This window comes from Staurois parvus, unplaced genomic scaffold, assembly GCF_062004578.1.
Source record: "Staurois parvus isolate SC_StPar_1 unplaced genomic scaffold, SC_StPar_1.0 ptg000249l, whole genome shotgun sequence".
NCBI classification, from domain to species: Eukaryota; Metazoa; Chordata; class Amphibia; order Anura; family Ranidae; genus Staurois; species Staurois parvus.
In genome coordinates, this window is record NW_028318045.1 from 13425467 (window position 1) to 13445946 (window position 20480).

Here is a 20480-nt window from a genome sequence, read left to right on the forward strand (position 1 = left end):
CCGTTTTCTGACAGCACACTGCATATATGGCGCAGCAAATAGGTGGGCTTGACACCCAGCCACCATACATCCATCGTGATCTGAGGGTACACACAATGCATGCCACATTGACTGACAGATCTCAGGTCACAGCTGCTGATCGGGAACCAGCGGGATGGACTCCTGATCATGTGACCACTGGAAGAGGCACAAAGGCTCCATTCACACTTGTACGACTCCAAAGTTGCATGACTTCAATGCAACTTTGGATGGGTGCAACTTGGATACAACATTACTTTCATTAATGATAATGGACAACTGTTGCATGTATAACATTCAGGTGAGACTTTCATACGACTTTTGTGGGTTTTCATTGCAGTCTATGGCACTCAAATTGCATGAAAGTCGTACAAAAGTAGTGCATGAACTATTTGAAATCGCACAGATATGAACGGTACCCATTGGGAAACATGGGAGGGGTGACTTGTCATGCGACTCTGGACCACAAAGTGTAAATGGGCTCTGAAAAGGCCGCAGGGAGGCAGCATGAAGGGGTTAAAGATGACCGCATGTAGCAATTTTCATGCAATCCCTTTAAATTGGCTTGTAGTAAGATGTCCTTAGACATGATTTCATGTACATGACAGTGAAGATGGGAGGCGACCATCATTTTAGTTGCTTTATCAAAGGAAAGAAAAGCGAAGGAAACAATGGAACTCTAATAAAGCGATTTTTCAATGGAGCTCCATATTGACTAGAACAGATTTCAGTTCCCATGATTGTCCAATGACTGTGGATGGGTCGGGTTTGGGCAGTACAGAATTGGTTTGTGCTGCGCGTCCCCCGCCCCTCCTCCGCTCACTGACCGCGCGTCCCCCGCCCCTCCTCCGCTCACTGACCGCGCGTCCCCCGCCCCTCCTCCGCTCACAGACCGCGCGTCCCCCGCCCCTCCTCCGCTCACAGACCGCGCGTCCCCCGCCCCTCCTCCGCTCACAGACCGCGCGTCCCCCGCCCCTCCTCCGCTCACAGACCGCGCGTCCCCCGCCCCTCCTCCGCTCACAGACCGCGCGTCCCCCGCCCCTCCTCCGCTCACAGACCGCGCGTCCCCCGCCCCTCCTCCGCTCACAGACCGCGCGTCCCCCGCCCCTCCTCCGCTCACAGACCGCGCGTCCCCCGCCCCTCCTCCGCTCACAGACCGCGCGTCCCCCGCCCCTCCTCCGCTCACAGACCGCGCGCCCCCCGCCCCTCCTCCGCTCACAGATTATACACTCAGGGAACTAAAGCTGTCTCACACATTTATAGTGACACTAAATGATATCCTTAGTCTCCAAGAATAATCCACACACCCCCACTTACCTTATGGCCATGTAATCTATTTTCATGAAATGGTTTCTTAGCAAGTTTCTCTGCCTTCCTATAACATTCTCCTTGAACTCCCAGACCTTTCCTCCCCCCACATCCACTTGTTTGGAATGAGCATAGCACATTAGTTGCGGTCCCATGCACTGTTCTATGCACACGATTCACAGTGCAGAATCCATAATGCCACTCCATCTCAGGAGCAAGAAAGATAGGATGACTACAGCCCTAAATACCATGACCATGGATGGCAGACGTAGCCACCGTTCTCTGAATGAAGTTGGATCACAGTAACATAAAACAGGAATTTGGAGATTTGGAGGAGGCTGAGATTTATAGAAGGGAATTGTGAATACATACTTGAATAGAAAATGTATTTTACCAGAGTTTAGTGTCACTTTACAGGCACCACCTGCACTGCTGTGTTTGTCACCATCCCTTCATACCTGCAACCCGAGCAACTCCATGTATGATGGTCCATACAGAGAGGACAGCCAGCCCCAGACAGGCCGGACATTTCTACTGTCCTCCATACCTCCCCCTGTCTCTTCTCAGAGCAAACTCCATTAATGACCCCTTAACCATCACCAGACCCCACTACATTCTTCCAGGCTGACCTCCCTCCCCCTCATCCCTTATCAGCAGGCCACATTAACCCCTTCCTGGCTGCTCCCCTACCAGCAGACCACAATAATACTTTCTTTTTACCCCAAGTAAAGACCACAGACTCAATCCCTGACCAGATGACTTTCATTATTTTGCCATCAGCCACATATATAGTCCACTCCTCCATCTTTACTGCATGGACATCAACCACCTCCACCCCCCTCCAGCACATTACAGCACTACATTAACCCTTTCTTCCCAGGCTGCTCCCCCCAGTACAGATTCCCTTAACCCTTCCCAGCCTGCCCCCTCCCAGTACAAGCCTCCATTAACCCTTCCCAGCCTACCCACCAGGTACAGGCTCCATTAACCCTTCCTATCCCGCCCCCCAGCACAAGTTCCATTAACCCTTCTCATCCAGCCTGACTCCCTAGCACAGGCTCCATTAACCCTTCCCAGCACAGGCTCCATTAACCCTTCCCAGCCAGCCTGCTCCCCCAGCACAGGCTCCGTTAACCCTTCCCAGCCAGCCTGCTCCCCCAGCACAGGCTCCGTTAACCCTTCCCAGCCAGCCTGCTCCCCCCAACACAGGCTCCATTAACCCTTCCCAGCCTGACCCCCTTCCCCAGCACAGGCTCCATTAACCCTTCCCTGCCTGACCCCCCAGCACAGGTTCCATTAACCCTTCTCCGCCTGACCCCCCAGTACAGACTCCATTAACTCCCCCCCAACAAACTCCAGCAACCATTCCCAGCGCCCCAGTACAGACTCAGCCTTTCCCAGCCTGCCCCCCTCCCTACAGACTCCATGAACCCTGCCTCCCCATTCTGGACTCACCCTCCTTGGCTTTCTTCTTCCTGACCAGGGTGCCCCCCAGCTTCCCCAGGAAGGACTCATCCTTCTTCATCCGGCTGCGCTGCAGTGTCGGGGATCGGAGCGGGGAGGCTGCGGACATCTCTGCCGGCTGATCTCTCTCTCCCCCGGATCGTCCTCATGTGATAAGAGGGACAGGAAGAGGCTGAGCCGGGCGGGGAGGGGTGTGATCGGGTCGGCCCTTCCCAGGGACACTGGCAGACAGAAGACAGGGATCAGTCTCGGACCTGGGGGGAAAAGCGATCCGAGTCTCAGTTCTGGGTGGAGTCTGGTGTCCGGCTATGAGATCTCCCTGCAGTAGACACTGTTCTATCCTCCATCATACATCCCCCCCAGTGTGAGGAGTGCAGACATCTCCCCATCACAGTCCCACAACTGGGAGCAGCTACCGAAAAGTAGAATATCATTATTGGGGGGAGTGGCCCTTTAAATGTCAAATCCAGGAATTAAAGGTATAGTCCACCTTTTTCAGAAATGTAATAAATGCACCCACAGAAACAAGAGCTCATATATTACATTTTCTCATTGCAGCCACAATGACTGTCACAGGTAAAATGCACAGACTCCTGTGCTGTGGACCCCCAACTCCAGGTCCGCACTGTTATGGGGCTGAAGGAAGTAAACTGTAGGCATGGGCGGACTGACAACTCATGGGGCCCCCGGGCAATAGGGGATCATGGGGCCCCTGTGTCCTTGCCCAAACTCAAAAAAGCCTATGAAAAAGGTACCAGGGGCATCTCATGGGGCCCCCTACGCCCCAGGCCCTGGGGCAGTGCCTGGATTTCCAGATGGTCAGTCCGCCCCTGACTGTAGGCTACATGTGCGGTGACATCATCGCCATGACTGTGCTCCATTGTGATCTATACCTCCTGCCTTTGTGGCAGATGGGACTTGTAGTCTTTCCATTCATAGATTCCTGTGAATTCCTAGGTGGGCGGAGTCATATACATTTAAAAAAGAAGACACCACAGGAAGAACCCCAGAATTTAGGTAAGTTGAGGGTGTGACCATGTTTCATGTTACACCCTAAATACTGTGTGGGTAGACCATGGTCAGACAGATGGAGTATGCTTTCAAACGTGAGCTGCAGACAATGGCAGTGTCGTAAACCAAGGCTCAGGTAGTTTTTTGTCTTTTTTATTAGTGGCTTTATTCTAACACCACATTTGCAAGCGATTTGATTTCGGTGTGTGGCTGTGGTCACTAGAGCAGACCTTCCATTCCAAGATCTGCTTTAATAAATCCTAAATCAATTACAGATTTTATAGAGAAAATCAATTACCTATAGATCAATAAAATTGAAAACCACCAAACCCAAAAATGTTACTAAACCCTGGACCCTGCATAACTGCTCTCCCACAGTGCACAGAACATGGAAATGCAATTATTTTAGTAAATATAAACTGATAAATACCTTTTCTCATCAGCAGTTAGTGCAGTCTTTTATCAGTGTCCAGCCGAGCACTGATTAAAGCTTGTAGGAGGAGCTTTCATTTTGCTCTAGGTTGGAGGATGCAGAACTCCTGACATCTGTATGGACAGTGCTGGTTGTCCTTACTCTGATAACGTGCACTCTCCCAAGAAAAAAAAAAATCTCTCTAGCAATACAGAGCAAACTGAGCATGTGCAGAGTGACTCCACATGATCTGTCTTATCAGGAGATAAGAGGGGGAGGATCAGAGAAGTCAGGATCAAACAGCCTTTTTACACAATGCAGAGGATTAACCCCTTAGATTCCACAGTGAGTATAACAAGCATGCTTTACTGCATATACAGACTGATTTTACTGTTGTGGGTTTAGTAACACTTTAAGGGCCCTTTTAGATCTTTGCAGTAGATTAACACGACTTGTGTTAAAGCAATAGTAAACCCAAATGCAAACCTGTAGTATATTGCATCTTACTGATTATTAGATGAGTTGTTTTTAGGCTTTATTTCTTCTAGCTCTTCTTTCTTCTGGCGATCAGACCAGTAAATATGTTGTTTTTCAAAAGAACAAACTCTCCAGCAGAATGTACCAGTTACAGAGATGAGACAAATCAATTAACACTGTCAGGGGTGCTTACAAGGATCAGCTTTTATTTATGTAAAACCTTTCTCCCAAAAGGAAAAAAAATGGTTTGATGTAACTACTTATACATTGTGAGATGGAGTTTGGCTTCAATTTGTTATAGCATTTAAATCTGCTAGTATGCTGCTGTCAAAAGGTGGCCCCTGTGCTCCTTCATCTAGAGCGGGGCTGTCTAATACAGGAGGTGTGTTACCGGCCAAATCACCAGGAGAAAACAGAAGAAAAAACCCTAACAAAAGTAAACTAATACAGCCACCACATTGGCAAGTCACAAAATATTACATTTTTGGGTTTAATACCACTCTAAGGACTGCCAACACAACCTCGTGTGCCAAACATTCAGACTTTTTTTGTGGTAATGCAAGGCACTATCAGGTGTTATCTCTCAGTATGTTGGGGTACCATTCAACGCATTAAGGAATGATACGTGCCTTAGGCACAGTTCACACTGGTTTGAAAGCAGTTTCAGGGGCATTTTTAAAGCTCCTCAAACACCTATGCAAATGATACCATGGGCAGCACACAGTGCTGTTCACATTATCAAAACATGAAGCGTTAGCGTTGTGTCGCTTCAAAATTGAAGCCTCATGTCGAGTCTGGAGGAGTTTGAAGCCTTTCAGCGCCTCCCATTCAGGTCTATGGTAATGCTCCGCTAATGCGCTGGCAGGCATTTGTGAGGCAGTTGCGGCATGTTAACACTAATTTATTATGGGTGTTTGTGGTGTGGTTTTAACACGCCTTTAAAGCACATCAAACGCACCAAAAAACACACATAGGGTGTTTTAACCACTTCCTGTCTGGCCATTGTATATAAACGACCGGACGGTGGCAGTGCAGGGGCGGGTTGCATTCATAAATGGCGCCCGCCATTTTGGACTGTGCGCGTGGCACCGATCGCTGTACGGGACCTCTGTGTGAGGTCCCGATCATGTGATCACTGATTGGCCAATCAGTGATCACATGAATAGGTGTAAGCAAGATGTCACTTCCTGACATCACTGCTTACTACTTGTGAAATCTGTGAATGATCACAGAGGTCACATGGTACAAGGCTATTCACAACAGCCTTGTACCATGTGACAAGCTGTGACCAATCACAGCTCACACAGTATTTCTCAATGGCTGCAAGAATGCAGCCAGAGAGAAGGAGAAATGATTGCTTTTACAGCCTTTATGGGTGTAAAAGCAATCAGTGTAAAAAAAAAAAAAAATCATCACCCCCCACAAGTAGTACAGGGTCACTATGGTGTGCTGCCAGGGTGACAGTATGTTTAAAAAAAAAAAAAAAATTTAAAAAACAATTTTTCAAAAATTATAATTTTTGATCAAAAACTAATTTGGATTATTTTTTTTTACTAAAAAGATAACTGAATAAACTTTGGCCAAGATTTATGAAGAACGATTATTTATTTGCAAAATTATTTTTGCAATCTTATTTTGCTCAATAGGCTCCTTCTTCAGACCTCATCTGAAAGAGCCTATTGAGCATGCTCCAAAATGCATTACCGCCCCCTTCACCTGCTACATCTGACTCTGCTCTCCAAGCTTCATTTCAGATGCACAGGCACATCCTGGTCTCTCCTTCCTGATCCTATAGGCATAGTCTGCTGCTGGACGGCTGGATGTCCCACCTGGATCTAATTACCACACGATGAGTCTTTTTAACCGTTTATCTTGTAAGTACAAATTTTCCATTGTTTACTGAATAAATTGTCACTACTGCACTTAGAGGCGCCTTCCTCTCTTTTTCTTGTTACTGCATTAGGGCCTTGCTTCCACTCTAAGAAGAGCTGCCTCAGTGTTACTGCTCCCATCCATCCATCCCTGATATCCATCTGGCACCTTTATCTTACAGCTACAGAGGTTGGGCTCCAACAAGCTCGCTCTATACAATATACAGTCTCCTTAGTCTGAGACTGCAGTTGTGTGATTCAACCCTTAGTCATGTCCTTAATTCTTCAGAAATTAATCAGTAATGATTCATCACACAAAAGAGCTGTTTATCCATCTGGAGGTATATTGATACTTTAAAAAACTACTCAGGATTTAAAGCCCATTTCTGCAGAAAGGAAAATTGCTCTCTTGCACTGGACATGCCCAAGCACTGTAAGAGTTAAACACTCATTTAGGTAAAGGGGGCACAAAATGCAGTTGTACTTGCGTGATCCTCCTTTTTCCTGGCTGCTCTCCACTCTACGCCACACTCCAGCAGTGGACTGCCCCTCATATCCAATGCAGGGTAATGGGCTCTGCCTTGATGACAGCAGAGGTCCTGCAACCACCAGAGCATGTGGGAGACGAAGCTGTGCAGTCCACCCTTACAGCCTAGAGGGAGCCGATGGGATCAGAGGACTAGGTAAGTATACTGCATATTATGGCCCCCTAAACCTAAATGATCATCTCAAAAGCTTATAAAATAGTTTTACAGACCCAGTCCATTGCTCCCACCAGGCTGTAGGAGTATGTAGCTTCTTTATTTTTTAACCCTCACCTATGTTTCTAAGCTGGTGCCATAACCACTGCCTCAGATTTCCTAAGAGTGGCTCCTTTCTCTTGCAGTCACTTTTGCATGCAGGGACTAAAGTTATGTCAACCTACACTATGTGCATCAATAGAAATGCACAGCTTCATAGGCTGGGATGGAAAGGCAATTCCCTGCTCCTCCTTCCTTCTCCAAGCTAACAGACTGACATGCCTGTTAAGACTGGAAGTTCAGGGAAGCAGCACAGAGCGAGCAGGAGCAAGCTACATTAAAGTTGTAAACTGCAGGAATTTTAACTGGGGAATGTTTATTTTACTGTACTCAATGAGTTAAGCTAATAAAAAAAACAAACAAAAACAGAGTTACTACTTTAACCCTGGCAGTGTGGGAGAAGCCCCATTGCACAGAAGCATTTCCCTTTCCCTGAAGTTAAGCTTGAACCTCAAGGAGGAATCATGCTTTGCTCATGCAGGACAAAGTAACAGTTTCCCTTTAAAGACCTCCCTAAGACTTTATTGTACAAATAACCACTCAAACAGAAAAAAAATTAGTTGTCAGTGTACATCATGACTTTTCTCTTGAGTTCCTGCATTCCGGGGATGTTTTCTTCCCTCAAATAGAAGTTTATTCTGCTTACATTTTGTCTTCCCTGGTTCCTTGCTTACCTCTCAACATGCTAATGAGGTTTTTAAATAAAATATTTCCATTTTCATTACATACCGTATTTTAGGCTCAGTGACATCATTGCTGGGTCTCTGTGCTTCTCGATGCAATGCAAGAAGATCATGGCTGCTGGGAGAGGCTGGCAGGGTGCTGTAGATAGCTTACTGAAAACATCACAGCACCCCAACTCAGTACTCAGCCCTCATGCAGGCAGTGATCTGGTTCTTAGGAGGAGTTATGCAAATATCAAAATGTCCCAGAGGGTGGATGTCAATCTGGAGGAGTCTACTTGATTAAAAGAACTGAAATCCAATGAAAAAAAAAAAAAAAAGGCCAGGGGCAGTCATGCTGGAGAAGAGCTAGACGATGCGGGATGCCCTCCAGTCAGCAATGAGATGAGCTCTGTCTGACTGACTGCAGTTCTGATGCAGAGTGCAAATAGCTCACAGTGTGCAGTAAAATCCGTGCAAACAATTTCAGGGCAGGAGAGGAGCCTGTACAATGGTGCAAGACTGAAGAGAAGACCGGAGTCCTTTTTTTATGTAGACATTACGAGACAAATTCACTTTTTTGTTTTATTAGTACAGCTGTCTGCATAAACCTGTGAGTAAAACATTGTACACAAACAGAATTTAAGAATTGTAAGAAAAACATAATGGTGTCTTTTAAATAGTGCAGAGATTTCCATCTGAAGTGCTTTTGTGTCAAATCCCTCCAACAGTTAAAGGAAACGAATCCCAGCTCCAAACTGAACTCCATCACATATCCTAAGGCAAAAAAAAAACCATCAAAAATATTTACAATACTAAAAGAAAAAACATCTGTCCAGTACAACTCAGTCCAGTACAGACATTTTACTGTCCAGATCCCATATACAGAAATACTGTAACAAAAGTCTACCAAAGAAGATAAAAGTATAGTAAAAGATAGAATGCAAATTAGGAGGTGAGTAGAACTCCAACCAAAAAAATCAAGATAAAAATGAACAGCCTATTAAAAGATAAATAACAAAACCAGCTTTTGTTAAAATATGCAGCTTCAATCCAGAGACTTTCCCGGTAATGCTTTTTTCTGTCCTTAGATGTCCTCAGTCTGACTGCCAGCATCATTCAACCCACTGAGCGCAGGTTGTCCTGAACCTGCCCTAGAATGTGAATAGATGGTAAAGCAGCACTGTAGGAGAAGGAGAAGCAGCACAGTCTGTCACTTACTACTTTCCTCCTATCAGCATGCCTTTTGGCTCCCTGTGCTGCTTCTTCCTTTCACACTCCAGTCCTGCTGTACAGAGACTGCAAGAGGCTAATACCTGGTCCAATTCAGGTACTTGCACGGATTACAGATCTGCATAAATTTGTCTTTTATATCAAGTATATATAACCCAATATCACGCAGGCTTTAGCAATAACAAATGCTGACTGGAGTTCTGATTTTAAAATGTTTGTTCGTTTTTATTTCCTTCTCCCTGTTGGAGGTTTTCCTGCACTTCCTGTCTCTGTGGAGGGTGCGGTTGTTACTAGGATAGGGACCTCTGACAGGCCCCTACTGGCCATAGGGCACACAGAGCATTTGCCTGGTGAGCCGGGGCCGCCGGGCTTTAGAAGAGGTGCCTGTTGATGACAGGCCGCACAGGGGGAGGTAAGCGGTGACCATGGCCTGGACAGGGCTAAAACAGACCTCAGCCGTGGCTCACCTCCTGCTGTGCAGCTATGCCTAAAGCAGGGCCAACAGGAGGAGCGGCAGTGACGGCTCCAGTGGAGAGCAGGAAGCAACCGCCGAGGACACACAGACACCTCCTCGGCTGGCCACTGCTCACAGCAGCACTGAAGAGACAACAGCGGCCTCTCTCCTTCACTGGCAGGTACACTGTGATAGGTCTGTAGTGGCGGTGGATTGGGCTGTCTCTTTGCTGGACGAGGATGTCTCTTTGCTGGACCCAACTGAGCAAAGAGACAGCCCAGTCCAAGAAGGGACATCCCCATCCAGCAACGAGACATTCCTGTCCAGCAAAAAGACATCCTGTTTCTGTGGATTTGGATGTCTCATGTCTCTTTGCTGGATGGGGATGTCTCATGTCTCTTTGCTGGATGGGGCCATTTCTTTGAATATATAGGGGGCACTGTGATTAGATTTCTAGGGGTACTGTGATATAAAGTGGACTGCACTGTAATTAATACAGTGCCCCTTTACATTACAGTACGGAGCACCGACTTCCATCACCAACTGCCCCTGTGAATGCTCTTGTACCCCCCTTCCCCCGGAAATTGGCTGTTCAGTCTAAAATTCCCAGGCCTATTTTTTTGTCTCATTTCAGGCCTGCCCTTTGATCACAGGAAGTAAAGGGTAATGTATTCCAGGGCCATGTATTCCAATGGCCCTAGTTCACACCAGTGCAGTCAGTTCCAGTCAGTTTCCAGTGCAGAAAAAAAAAAAAAAGTAAGACTGCATTTTATTCTATCTTCTGTGCCAGAGGATTCCCAAAGCCTCCCCCCTCCATACTTATCTAAGCTTGATCTCTATCCAACAATGTTCACGAGAGCAGAAGCGCTTTCCCTCCTCACTCATCATTCTGTGATGAAGAAGCGAGAGACGGACCACACGGTCTGTGTCTATAGATGCAGACAGGGCAGCTCGGGAGCGAGCCCACAAGAATGCCCCATAGAAACCAGCTTTCTATGGTGAGCACTAGTCAATGGAGGAGCCAAGAGCACCAGCGGGGGACCTGAGAAGAGGAGGATCAGAGCTGCTCCTTGCAATACCAATGCACAGTAGGCAGTATAACATGATTATTATTTTAAGAAAGAAATTGAAGCCTTACTATCACTTTAAGCTTTCAAAACAAGTTAATGATGGCTGACCCCATATTTCTGTCAAAACAGGTCCTCTTTGGAAGTAAAGCACTGACCCTAACTGGACCTAGCAACCCATGCCATCCTTCCATGACATTCCACTGAGCTATTTTGTTGCCATGGAAAACAGTACAGAACAAATATAAGGTCTTAAACCAACTCCAACTGTACACAGACCTGTCTCCATTCTGGACGCCCATAGGGATGCAGTAATTAAGTTCAAGTCTTGCGATGTTTCCCAGCCGAAGCACAATGCCTGCACCATATGACCAGCGGATACACTCAGCCAGCCTGCGTATGTGAGCCCTTGGACCTTCACCTGAGTATGGACAAGAACACACAATGGATGTGAACAGTGCCATCCAATGAGGAAGACGTCTAAATTAAGTCATCTAAAAGTTTTCTCTAAAGTTAATGACCACTTCCTAGGGGAGGGTGTTCCACATTTTTACTGCTTTAACAGTGAAGAACCCTTTCTACAGTTAAACCTCCTTTCTTCTAACCTCAAATCGTCGCCACATGTCCTCTTCAAGAACCTTAAACAGATTATTGCAGTTTTTGGAATCATATTTGATATATTTTTACATTGTCATTATATTAGCCCTTAAGTGTTTGATGCATATGGTGAAAAACTGTAATCTATGTAATTGATCTTCATAGCGAAGGTCCTTCATCCTCCTTTTTAATTTTTTTGCCATTCGCTGAACTTGTTCGAATTCAACATCTTCCGAGTACAAGCAGCCAGGGGATCTAGCAAGCGATAGCTCACTGATCAGGGACAGGCAAGGGAGGCAAAGGGGGGGGTCATTAATACAAGTGCAGTAACTCTTTAATGTAAAAAAAAAAAGACACCTATTGTCCAATGATCTATTCTATATACATACCATAATTCAGGTTGCAGAGATTTCCAGCATTAAGGAAGAAGTGGGTCCTAAAAAGATCCCCAAAACCACCACGTCCAGGACGGAAAGGTAGCGGAGTGTAAAGGTGAATACCGCCAGCCCAGTATGCTTCACCACCAAGATAGTCACCTGTCAAAAAAACAGAGAATCACAACTAAATACATAAACTGCTAGCTCTGTATCATCAGCATATAATGTAACTTTCTATACAGGTCACAGAGACCCGCAATACTGTAGTAGAAAAACAAACATGCAACGATCACTGAATTGTTCTATATAAATCATATCTCAAAGCAGAATAGCAACTTTTATACAAGGGGGAGGGGGGGGGGGGGTTGTCTTTAGTCCCCCACTACAAGGGAAAAATTTCAATTCAGTTTTAAATGCCCCACCTCCAAGGACACCAAGCTGAAATAAAGCCTTTTCTTCCTGTGTAAAGGGAAAATGTCCCACAAGGGGAGGAACAATGTTCCTCTGCTGTTTTGCTTAGTATCCAGTAAATTGCTAAAAAAAAAATTTCATTAGACAAAGTAACAGACATGGCTAAATTAAGCCACACCCCTTGTCATTAATATTTACTGGCCCTTTAAATGTGCTTACCTTCACTCTGAGGTCCAATACTGTACATGCTAAATCCACGCACACTTGTTGGTCCTCCCAAATAAAACCTTTCATGCACAAAAAAAAATATATATATAAAAAAAGTTACATTGCTAATTTATATGCCTAATCAAGGAGCATTATCTGTTGAACTCACCGATCTGCAATGCTGGACGGTTTATCTCCTAGTGGAACCAACATTCCCCCCCACAGGGAAGTAGAAAGCACCTGTTGGAGAAAAGCTCCAATTGTGGTTCACTTTTGTAAAGTATATTACTGGAATACAATATGATAGTATAGCTCTACAGGTTATAGTTGCAAGTGACTAAAGGGATCAAAACCCCCTTCAACTTCATCAATGCACAGCACAGAAAAGTTTTCTTGGAATGATACATGTTCACACATACCTCCCTATTCTACCACATATCTCAAATAAGAGGATTATTCCACATACAGGACAAGTGGGCAGTGCCTTGCAAATCATTGCTTTATGCCCAACCAGCCAGATACACCTCCACAACTGCTGGTGTATACTGCAAATATAGCCTAATATTATAGAGCCACTTTTATTTTCCAATCTGAAACGGTTTCAGGCTGTCCATCATCAGTGCAGTGTATGGCTTCTATGGAGCAGGGCTTATGAGCCAACAACACAGTATACTCGTACAGGGTAGAGTGAGAACGAAAATATGCAAAGTCGTGATACCAGGGGTAGGGAGGGACGAGTTTGCCATAGAGCCTAGTTCACATTCTTGAGCCCACTCAAGGCCAAGTAATCAGAGGACGTAGGCCACCCACAAGCATTGGGCAGTTCTCACTAGACTTTATTTGTGACATACGATCCTACAAGAGATCATTCCATAAGCAACAACAATTTCTATCAACAAAAAATACCATGGCAAACGCTGGATGGTTTTGTCATTTCATAATAAACTATTGGTTCCAGAGGTAGGAAATCAGTATGATTGGTTATGAACAACGTTGCTCATACAGTTGAAGACAAAACATTCCAACTCAACAGACTGACTGGTTGAAAGGATTACTAAAAATTCAAACATTTTACACTCAGAAGTATACCTTTAACTAGTCATTTAGAACCTATGCTAATTAGTTCAGAACAAACAATTTATCAGGAACTGATAATTATTAGGAATTTTCACTATGTCTGGTTTTTGTAAAAACTTGTCTAGAATACCGCTGTGAAACGAGTAGGGCTTTGGAATCAAATATGAGGCCAGAGTCATGCATATCATTTAATTTTGCCCCACTGGATTTTGGGTACTGCCCTTTCCACTTAACCTGATAAGATATTCTTTTATTGCTCACAAGACCTATTATACTGAAGCAATAATTTCCATATCTTGTATTAATGAGGGTTAACAAGCCTGAAACCACTGTATGTAAATTGAATTTTATTGCGAGAATACTAGAATAGAATCTGTGCAGCTCTAAATACACAGTTGGCCCTAGAGCCAAAGGAATGATCTTCATGGTCCTGGATGACAAATAAATCCCTTGTGTTTTAGATCTGTGATTTTATTGAGGGCCTTTATTGATCTATAAAGTGAACTTACAGAGTCCCATGAGAGCTGTTTGTTCAGCTGCAGTTCAAAGTCTTCCTTTAAGAAACTGACATCTCCTCCTGTGTACCCGGCTAGCTCCTGTGGAACACAAATATCAGGATGACTGGGAATATACACCGCTAAGAAGAGCAATACAAAGTCATCATTCAAAGCATACATAACTGTGTACACCTTTCGAATACCTGTAACGAACACATTTATTTTAAATGGGGGGCAGCAGACGTTATCATTCTTGAATTGTAGCACCTCTGCTTTAGGCTTACTAGGAATATACTGTCTGTGCGTTTATGTTCTCCACAGTTTTTTGTGGGTTTCCTCCAAATGCCCCTTTTTCCTCAGCCTGAAGGAAGGGAGAGGGGGAGAGAGTGACTAATACTTTTCTCCTCTATAAAAGAACAGTTTAGGATTCAAGGAACTGCACATGTGTTGCTCCCAGGGTCAAGCCAGGACTGCAGAGGGGCACAGGACTTGTGCGAGGACAGGCATGCACTATATGGCAAAAAGTATGTAGACACCCCCTCCAAATAGTCAAGTTTGGGTGTCTGCGGTGAAGGATACTGTTAGTTCTACATCATACAAAGACATTTTAGTAAGTTGTGCACTTCCAACCTGGTGATAACAGTTTGGGGGAGGGCCCTTCACTGTGGTTTGGTCAGCTTGATTTGGAGGAATTTGAGTGGCCAGCACACCTTTAGAATAAACTGGTCTGCCAATTGTGAGCCAGGTCTTTTCATCCAACATCAGTACCAGACCTCAAAAATGGGCACAAATTCCCACAGATACACTCCAAAATCTTTTGGAAAGCATTCCTTGAAGAGTGGAGGCTGCCATAGTAACAAATCGGGTGCACCTCCTCCATATTAATGCCCATGGGATTGAAATGAAAAACAAAGCTAATCTCAATGTGATAGTCATGTGCACAGTATAGCCACCCCCCATGCTATTTTGGGGAGATATCCATCTTTAGCCAGTATGTCAGTTACTGCTAGATTACACCATACTGATTAATAAAGATTACCTGATTGATTTTCAGTAAGGCACCTCTTTTAGGCAGGATTGTAGAGTTGCGACTATCAATCACCATTGTATGCTGAAAAGAAGCATTACAAGTGATTATAATACAATTCACAGAAAAGTACATGACAAATTTTGAGTAGCTAAATTCTACTACTAAAATGTCTCAAGATAGAACTCTTCGAATGAAAAAATACTTTTAAAGCTGAACTCCAGGATAAACAAATATTGTTTAACCACTTAAAGTGGTTCTAAAGGCTCAAGGTTTTTTACCTTTATGTAGTCTATGCATGAAGGTAAAAAACCTGTGTGCAGCGGCCCCCCCAGCCTACAACCCAATGCTTACCTGACTCCCCTCCAATCCAGCGTCGTTCAAAAGCCTCTGATGTCTGGAGACTTCCTCCTCATTGGCCGAGACAGCAACGGTAGCCCATTAGCTCCCACTGCTGTCAATCACAACCAGAAAGCCAATGAGGAGACAGCGGGGGCAGGGCCGAGCCACAGCTCTGTGTCTTATGGACACATAGAGCAGTGGCTCAGGGATGAGCATGCAGCAGTGCCCCCAGGGCGAGCAGCAATTTCTTGGGGGTACTGCTCAAGGGGAATGAGCACCGGCAGGTACCCGAAAAGAAGAGTATCAGGGCTGCTCTGTGCAAAACCACTGCACAGATCAGGTAAACATAACGTTTTTTTTTTCTAATAAAAAATAAAAACCCGAAGCTTTAGTGCATTTTAAGCTCCAGAAAATTTTTCCCCTTTTGTGACCAGGACATTTGTTTTGGTATTTAGCACTGCGCTACCTTAACTGACAATTGCATACTGGTCATACAAGGTGGTAGCAAACTAATTTTAAATAATTTTGTTACACAAATAGAGCTTTCATTTGGTGATATGTGATCACCACTGGGTTTTTTATTTTTTGCGAGATCAGCGAAAAAAAGATTAAAAATAATTTGGGGGGGGGGGGGTTCAATTTTTTTTTCTGCTAACCAATAAAAAAAAAAAATGTAACAAATCAAATTTCTTCATAAATTTTGGCATAAATGTATTCTGTTACATGTCTAAAAAAAAAATCCCCCAAAAATGTATATTGATTGGTTTGCATGAAAGTTATAGCACCTACAAACTATTTTTTTTTAAAATTGGGTATAGAAAAGAATCACCCCCTTTAAAATAATCACATTTTGTTGCTGTGCAGCCTGAAATGAAGACAGGCACACTTTTTGTTTTATCCAGCTTACTCTTACAACAATTAAACTTATAAAATCTAAGTGAAAGATATAACACCAACATGTCAGAAAAAAAATCACTGAGTTGCAAAAAGAATCACACCTTTGTGTCAGTATTTTGTTGAACAGCCTTTTGCTTTAATCACAGCCTTTAGCCCAGGGGTCTCCAAGCTTTCCAAGCAAGGACCAGTTTCCTGACATTCAGGCTTTAGGAGGGCCATACTGTGGCCAGTGGAAAATGAAAATGCCCTGATACAGTGCCCCATCATTGGTTTTAATAGGAGGAATAATTACCCATTGTTTATCAGTGAGATGTATAGTGCCCCAATAATGGTGTCAGTAGGAGGAATGGCACCCCATCATTAGTGTCAGTTGGTGGAATAGTGCTCCAAGGGCCAGATAGAGGCAAGTAAAGGGCCACATCTGGCCCCCAGGCCGCAGTTTGGAGACCACTGCTTTAGTCTATTGGGATATGTCTCTACTAACTTTGTACATCCAGACTTTGCAATATTTGCCCACTCTTCTTTGCAGGACTGGTCAATTTCATTTAAATTTGATGGTGACCGTTTGTGGACTGCAGTCTTCAAGTCATTCCACAGATTTTCAATGGGGTTTCTGGGCTCTGACTAGGCCATGCAAGGACATTCCCCTTGTTCTCCTTCAACCACTGTGTGGTCATTGTTGTTGTGTGCTTTGGGTCATTGTCATGTTGGAAGGTAAACCTTTTTTCCATTGACAACTTGCTAGCAGAGGGCAGCAGATTTTCCTCAAGACGTTGACGGTATTTTGCCCCATCCATTTTTCCTTCTATCCTGACAAATGTCCCTGATGTAGGGAAACACCCCCATAACAGGATATTACCACTTCCATGCTTTACTGTAGGAATGGTGTTATTTGGATGGGGAGCTGTATCGGATTTCCGCCAGACATATCGGTTGGTGTTCAGGCCATATAATTAAATTTTAGTTTCATCTGACCATAACACTTTTTTCCATGTAGCCTCCTAACCTTCAAGGTGCGTTTTGGCAAAGCTCAGTGGTGACTCCATGAGGCCTTTCTTGAGGAGTGGCTTTTTTCTTGCAACCCTCCCATACAAGCCACATTTGTGGAGAATTTGTGATATTGTCACATGCACACAATGACCACTCTTTGTCCTACATTTCTGCAACTGCTTCAGAGTTACTGTAAGCCTTTTGGTAGCCTCTCTGACCAGTTTCCTCCTGGCACTTGCATCCAGTTTGGAGTGATGTCCTGATCCAGGGAGGATCTGTGTTGTACTAAACACCTTCCACTCCTTATTAATATACTTCACTGTGCTTCTAGGCATTGATAAAGCCTTTGAAATTTTTTTGTATCCATCTCCTGTCTTGTGCCTGTCCACAACTTTATCCCAGAGATCTTTTGACAGTGCCTATCCACTCATAATTGATGGTTTGCTTTAGTTGCACTACCAGGGACTGAAATGCTCCCAGAAAGTTCATTTCATGCTGAGCTAATCAAAACGACCACAGCTGATCACAGTTGAATGTCAAATGGCTTTGTGTGTCATTGAGAAGGCGATTAGCTTCTCCTGTTTGACTTTACAAGTCATTTTTAGAAGGAGGTGATCCTTTTTCCAACTCAGTGACTCTGTTTTTGATTTTTATTTTCTGACATGTTGGTGTTATATCTTTAACATGGACGTTTTAAGTTGCACTGAGTAAATACAAAAACACTGGATAAAACAAAAGATGTGTCTGGCTTCATTTCCAGCTGAAAAGTAACAAAATGTGATTATTTTAAATAGGGTTGATTGTTTTCTATATCCACTGTACAATACTAATGGCAGCAATCATCAACTTAAACTGGGACTGCAATAGTTCGGCAGCCAATCTGTCACTAACTGGCGCTGGGGGAACTGACTAACTGCCACTGACATCACTACAGTGGTCAGTGATAATGCTATACACTGTCACTTTTCAATGACATTAGCTGGGAAGGGGTTAACATCTAGGTGATCAAGGGGTTAAATGTGTGCCTAACTATGTGTAGAAAGTGTGCTGCTTTTTATTATTGAGCTCTTTTCTCATCACAGAGATTGTTTTCTCTGTACAAAGGTCTGTGATGATTTTCAACACAGAGCTCTGGGCTGTGATTGTACACAGCCGATCAGCAGGTCCCGGCAGTGAATTATTGGCAAAGAGTTGCTGACATGCTACTGCAGTGTACAATCAGAGCAGTTGCTGGTCGGAGGGCTCTCATGTGTGCGCATGAAAACCGGAAGTAGACAGTGATGTATGGGTACGCTGCTTTGTCTACAGCGGCTGCCAGTCCGCAGTACATTGCGGGGAGACTGTCTGCAAGTGGTTGAATTCAAGAGGCATATATATTCTCTAAATCCTGGTGTACATTGTGTTCATTTTTTAGATTGGGGAGTAAGCTAGTGTGAAACTTTACCTCTGTGCAGGAGCTTCCTGTAATAAAGACTGGCCACTGCTGCTCTCTGTTCTTGTGCAAAGTGACTGGTTTGGTCTCTGCTCCCTCCTGTAGTTTTCTGCAGGCAGTCTGTTGTGAGTGCAGTCTTCCAAGTCCCTCCCACAGCCTTGCTCTCTGCGCAGGCTATATACAGCACAGTGATGTCACTGCTACTTTCAGCAGGCAATATCTGAGTTTGCAAATTCATCTGGTGCACTCAAAGTAGATTTATATCCTTTGTGCCTATTGAAGAATTCACTTGAATGCAAGTTTATGTGCTTGGTGTGCAGCTTTAAAGACTCTCAGTAGAGCAGCTGAGCAATCAATCTCCCTCAATCCTACAGTTTAAACTATATAGAAACCCCAATCATAACCTTCTCTTATTTGTTTCCATTTAGTCTGTCAAATATACCATCGACGATGTTTTTGTTATATCTGTCCAGTAAGCATAACTAAATACATTTTGATCCTGACAGAAATCCTGTGAGCTATTAACAGTCAGCAGAGGCAGACAGCACAGTAAGATATCAGTTAGGACTGTTCCCTGTTCTATCTGTGAACTACAGAACAACCTTCTGTTATAGAGATGAGAAGGGGAAGTATTCTGTACTTCTAACAGACTAATAGAGGGAGCAATGTCACTACAGGTAGGATGACCATGTAAAATTAAAAAAACAAACAAAAAAAAAACCTAATGCATTGAAGGGCTAGTAAGCTGCAATATATTACAGATTTGTTCTTGGATACAGGTATATTTTCAGCAACAAATCTCCTTTCTTCTCCTTCACAAAACTAAATAAGTGCAGGAAATTAGTCACTCAGTGACTGCTCATTTTAGGAGATTCTTGGATGAATTCCCCCATTGAAGAATAGCCAGGACACACATTTTATCCACTATTGGAACAAAACTGTACACAGCAGTCCTCTCGCCTACAGAAAAAGTGAGACTTACTGCTAGAGAAGACTTCAGCGAGTGTCCACTCTCCTCTCGTATGGCAAACGATGCTGTTCGGGCCAAGCAACCAAGTTCTCTCCATACTCCCTCCCACTTCAAGGTGTGGCTGGTCTTCCAGATTGGGAACTGTTATCAGAGAAAGAATACAACACCATCAGAAAGTCAAAGGACAGCCAGATGAAGGTTTAACATATTCTCGGCATGCTGAGAAAAGAGCCAGGTGCCACAGACAACATGACGCCTGAGCACACGGAATCAGTGACCACCCAAAGAGGATTGCCGCTGGACCTGAAAGAACTAGCGCAAAGATGCAGTGATGACAGGATACTGGACCCGTCATTGCTGCATGACAGCACAGAAGGAGGTAAACTGGTACCATAATCTGGATGTATGCCATGCATAGTTGCAAATTAGGGCAAAAGATTACCCACACCAATGAGTTTAGGAGAGGATCCTCATTTTTGATTCACTATCTAATGAGCTACTGCCCCAGGTACACAGGTCAGATGTCTAGTTCAATCCAGCATTCTTGTTACAAAAAAAAAAAAAAAAAAAAACACTTTATCCTAACATGATCATTAAAGTCTTACTAAACCCTGCATTCACTATATCTGGTCTCCCACAGTACACATAACATGGAAATGCAAATATTTTAGTAACTATAAACTGCTAAATACCTTTTCTCATCACCACCCCATCCACAACATGCTAAATACATTTTTAAATAAAACTTTCTTTTTTAGTTGGAGCGGCCAGCAGTTCTGCACATAGATTCCTGAAAACATCACAGCACCCTGCTTCAGTAGTCCCCCCAAGAGCACTCAGCCCTGATGCAAGCAGTGGACTGGCTCTTGGGAGAAGTTA

The 20480-nt window shown here is 44.1% G+C and overlaps 2 protein-coding genes across 2 annotated transcripts in view; both read right to left on the reverse strand.

The window, feature by feature from the left end:
• PARVB (parvin beta) overlaps positions 1-3176 on the reverse strand; it is a 94062-nt gene extending 90886 nt beyond the window's left edge. The window contains exon 1 of the mRNA XM_089680797.1: positions 2782-3176. Within this exon, the coding sequence (XP_089536923.1) occupies positions 2782-2899 (118 nt within the window). The 5' untranslated portion in view covers positions 2900-3176. The remainder of the gene's footprint in view (positions 1-2781) is intronic.
• Positions 3177-8594: 5418 nt separating this feature from the next.
• The window catches only part of SAMM50 (SAMM50 sorting and assembly machinery component), a 30116-nt gene continuing 18230 nt past the window's right edge, over positions 8595-20480 (reverse strand). The window contains exons 8-15 of the mRNA XM_089680795.1: positions 19614-19742; positions 14983-15054; positions 13956-14042; positions 12539-12609; positions 12382-12449; positions 11764-11910; positions 11057-11198; positions 8595-8800 (exon numbers count right to left, since the gene is read on the reverse strand). Coding sequence (XP_089536921.1) covers positions 8755-8800; positions 11057-11198; positions 11764-11910; positions 12382-12449; positions 12539-12609; positions 13956-14042; positions 14983-15054; positions 19614-19742 — 762 coding nt within the window. The 3' untranslated portion in view covers positions 8595-8754. The remainder of the gene's footprint in view (positions 8801-11056; positions 11199-11763; positions 11911-12381; positions 12450-12538; positions 12610-13955; positions 14043-14982; positions 15055-19613; positions 19743-20480) is intronic.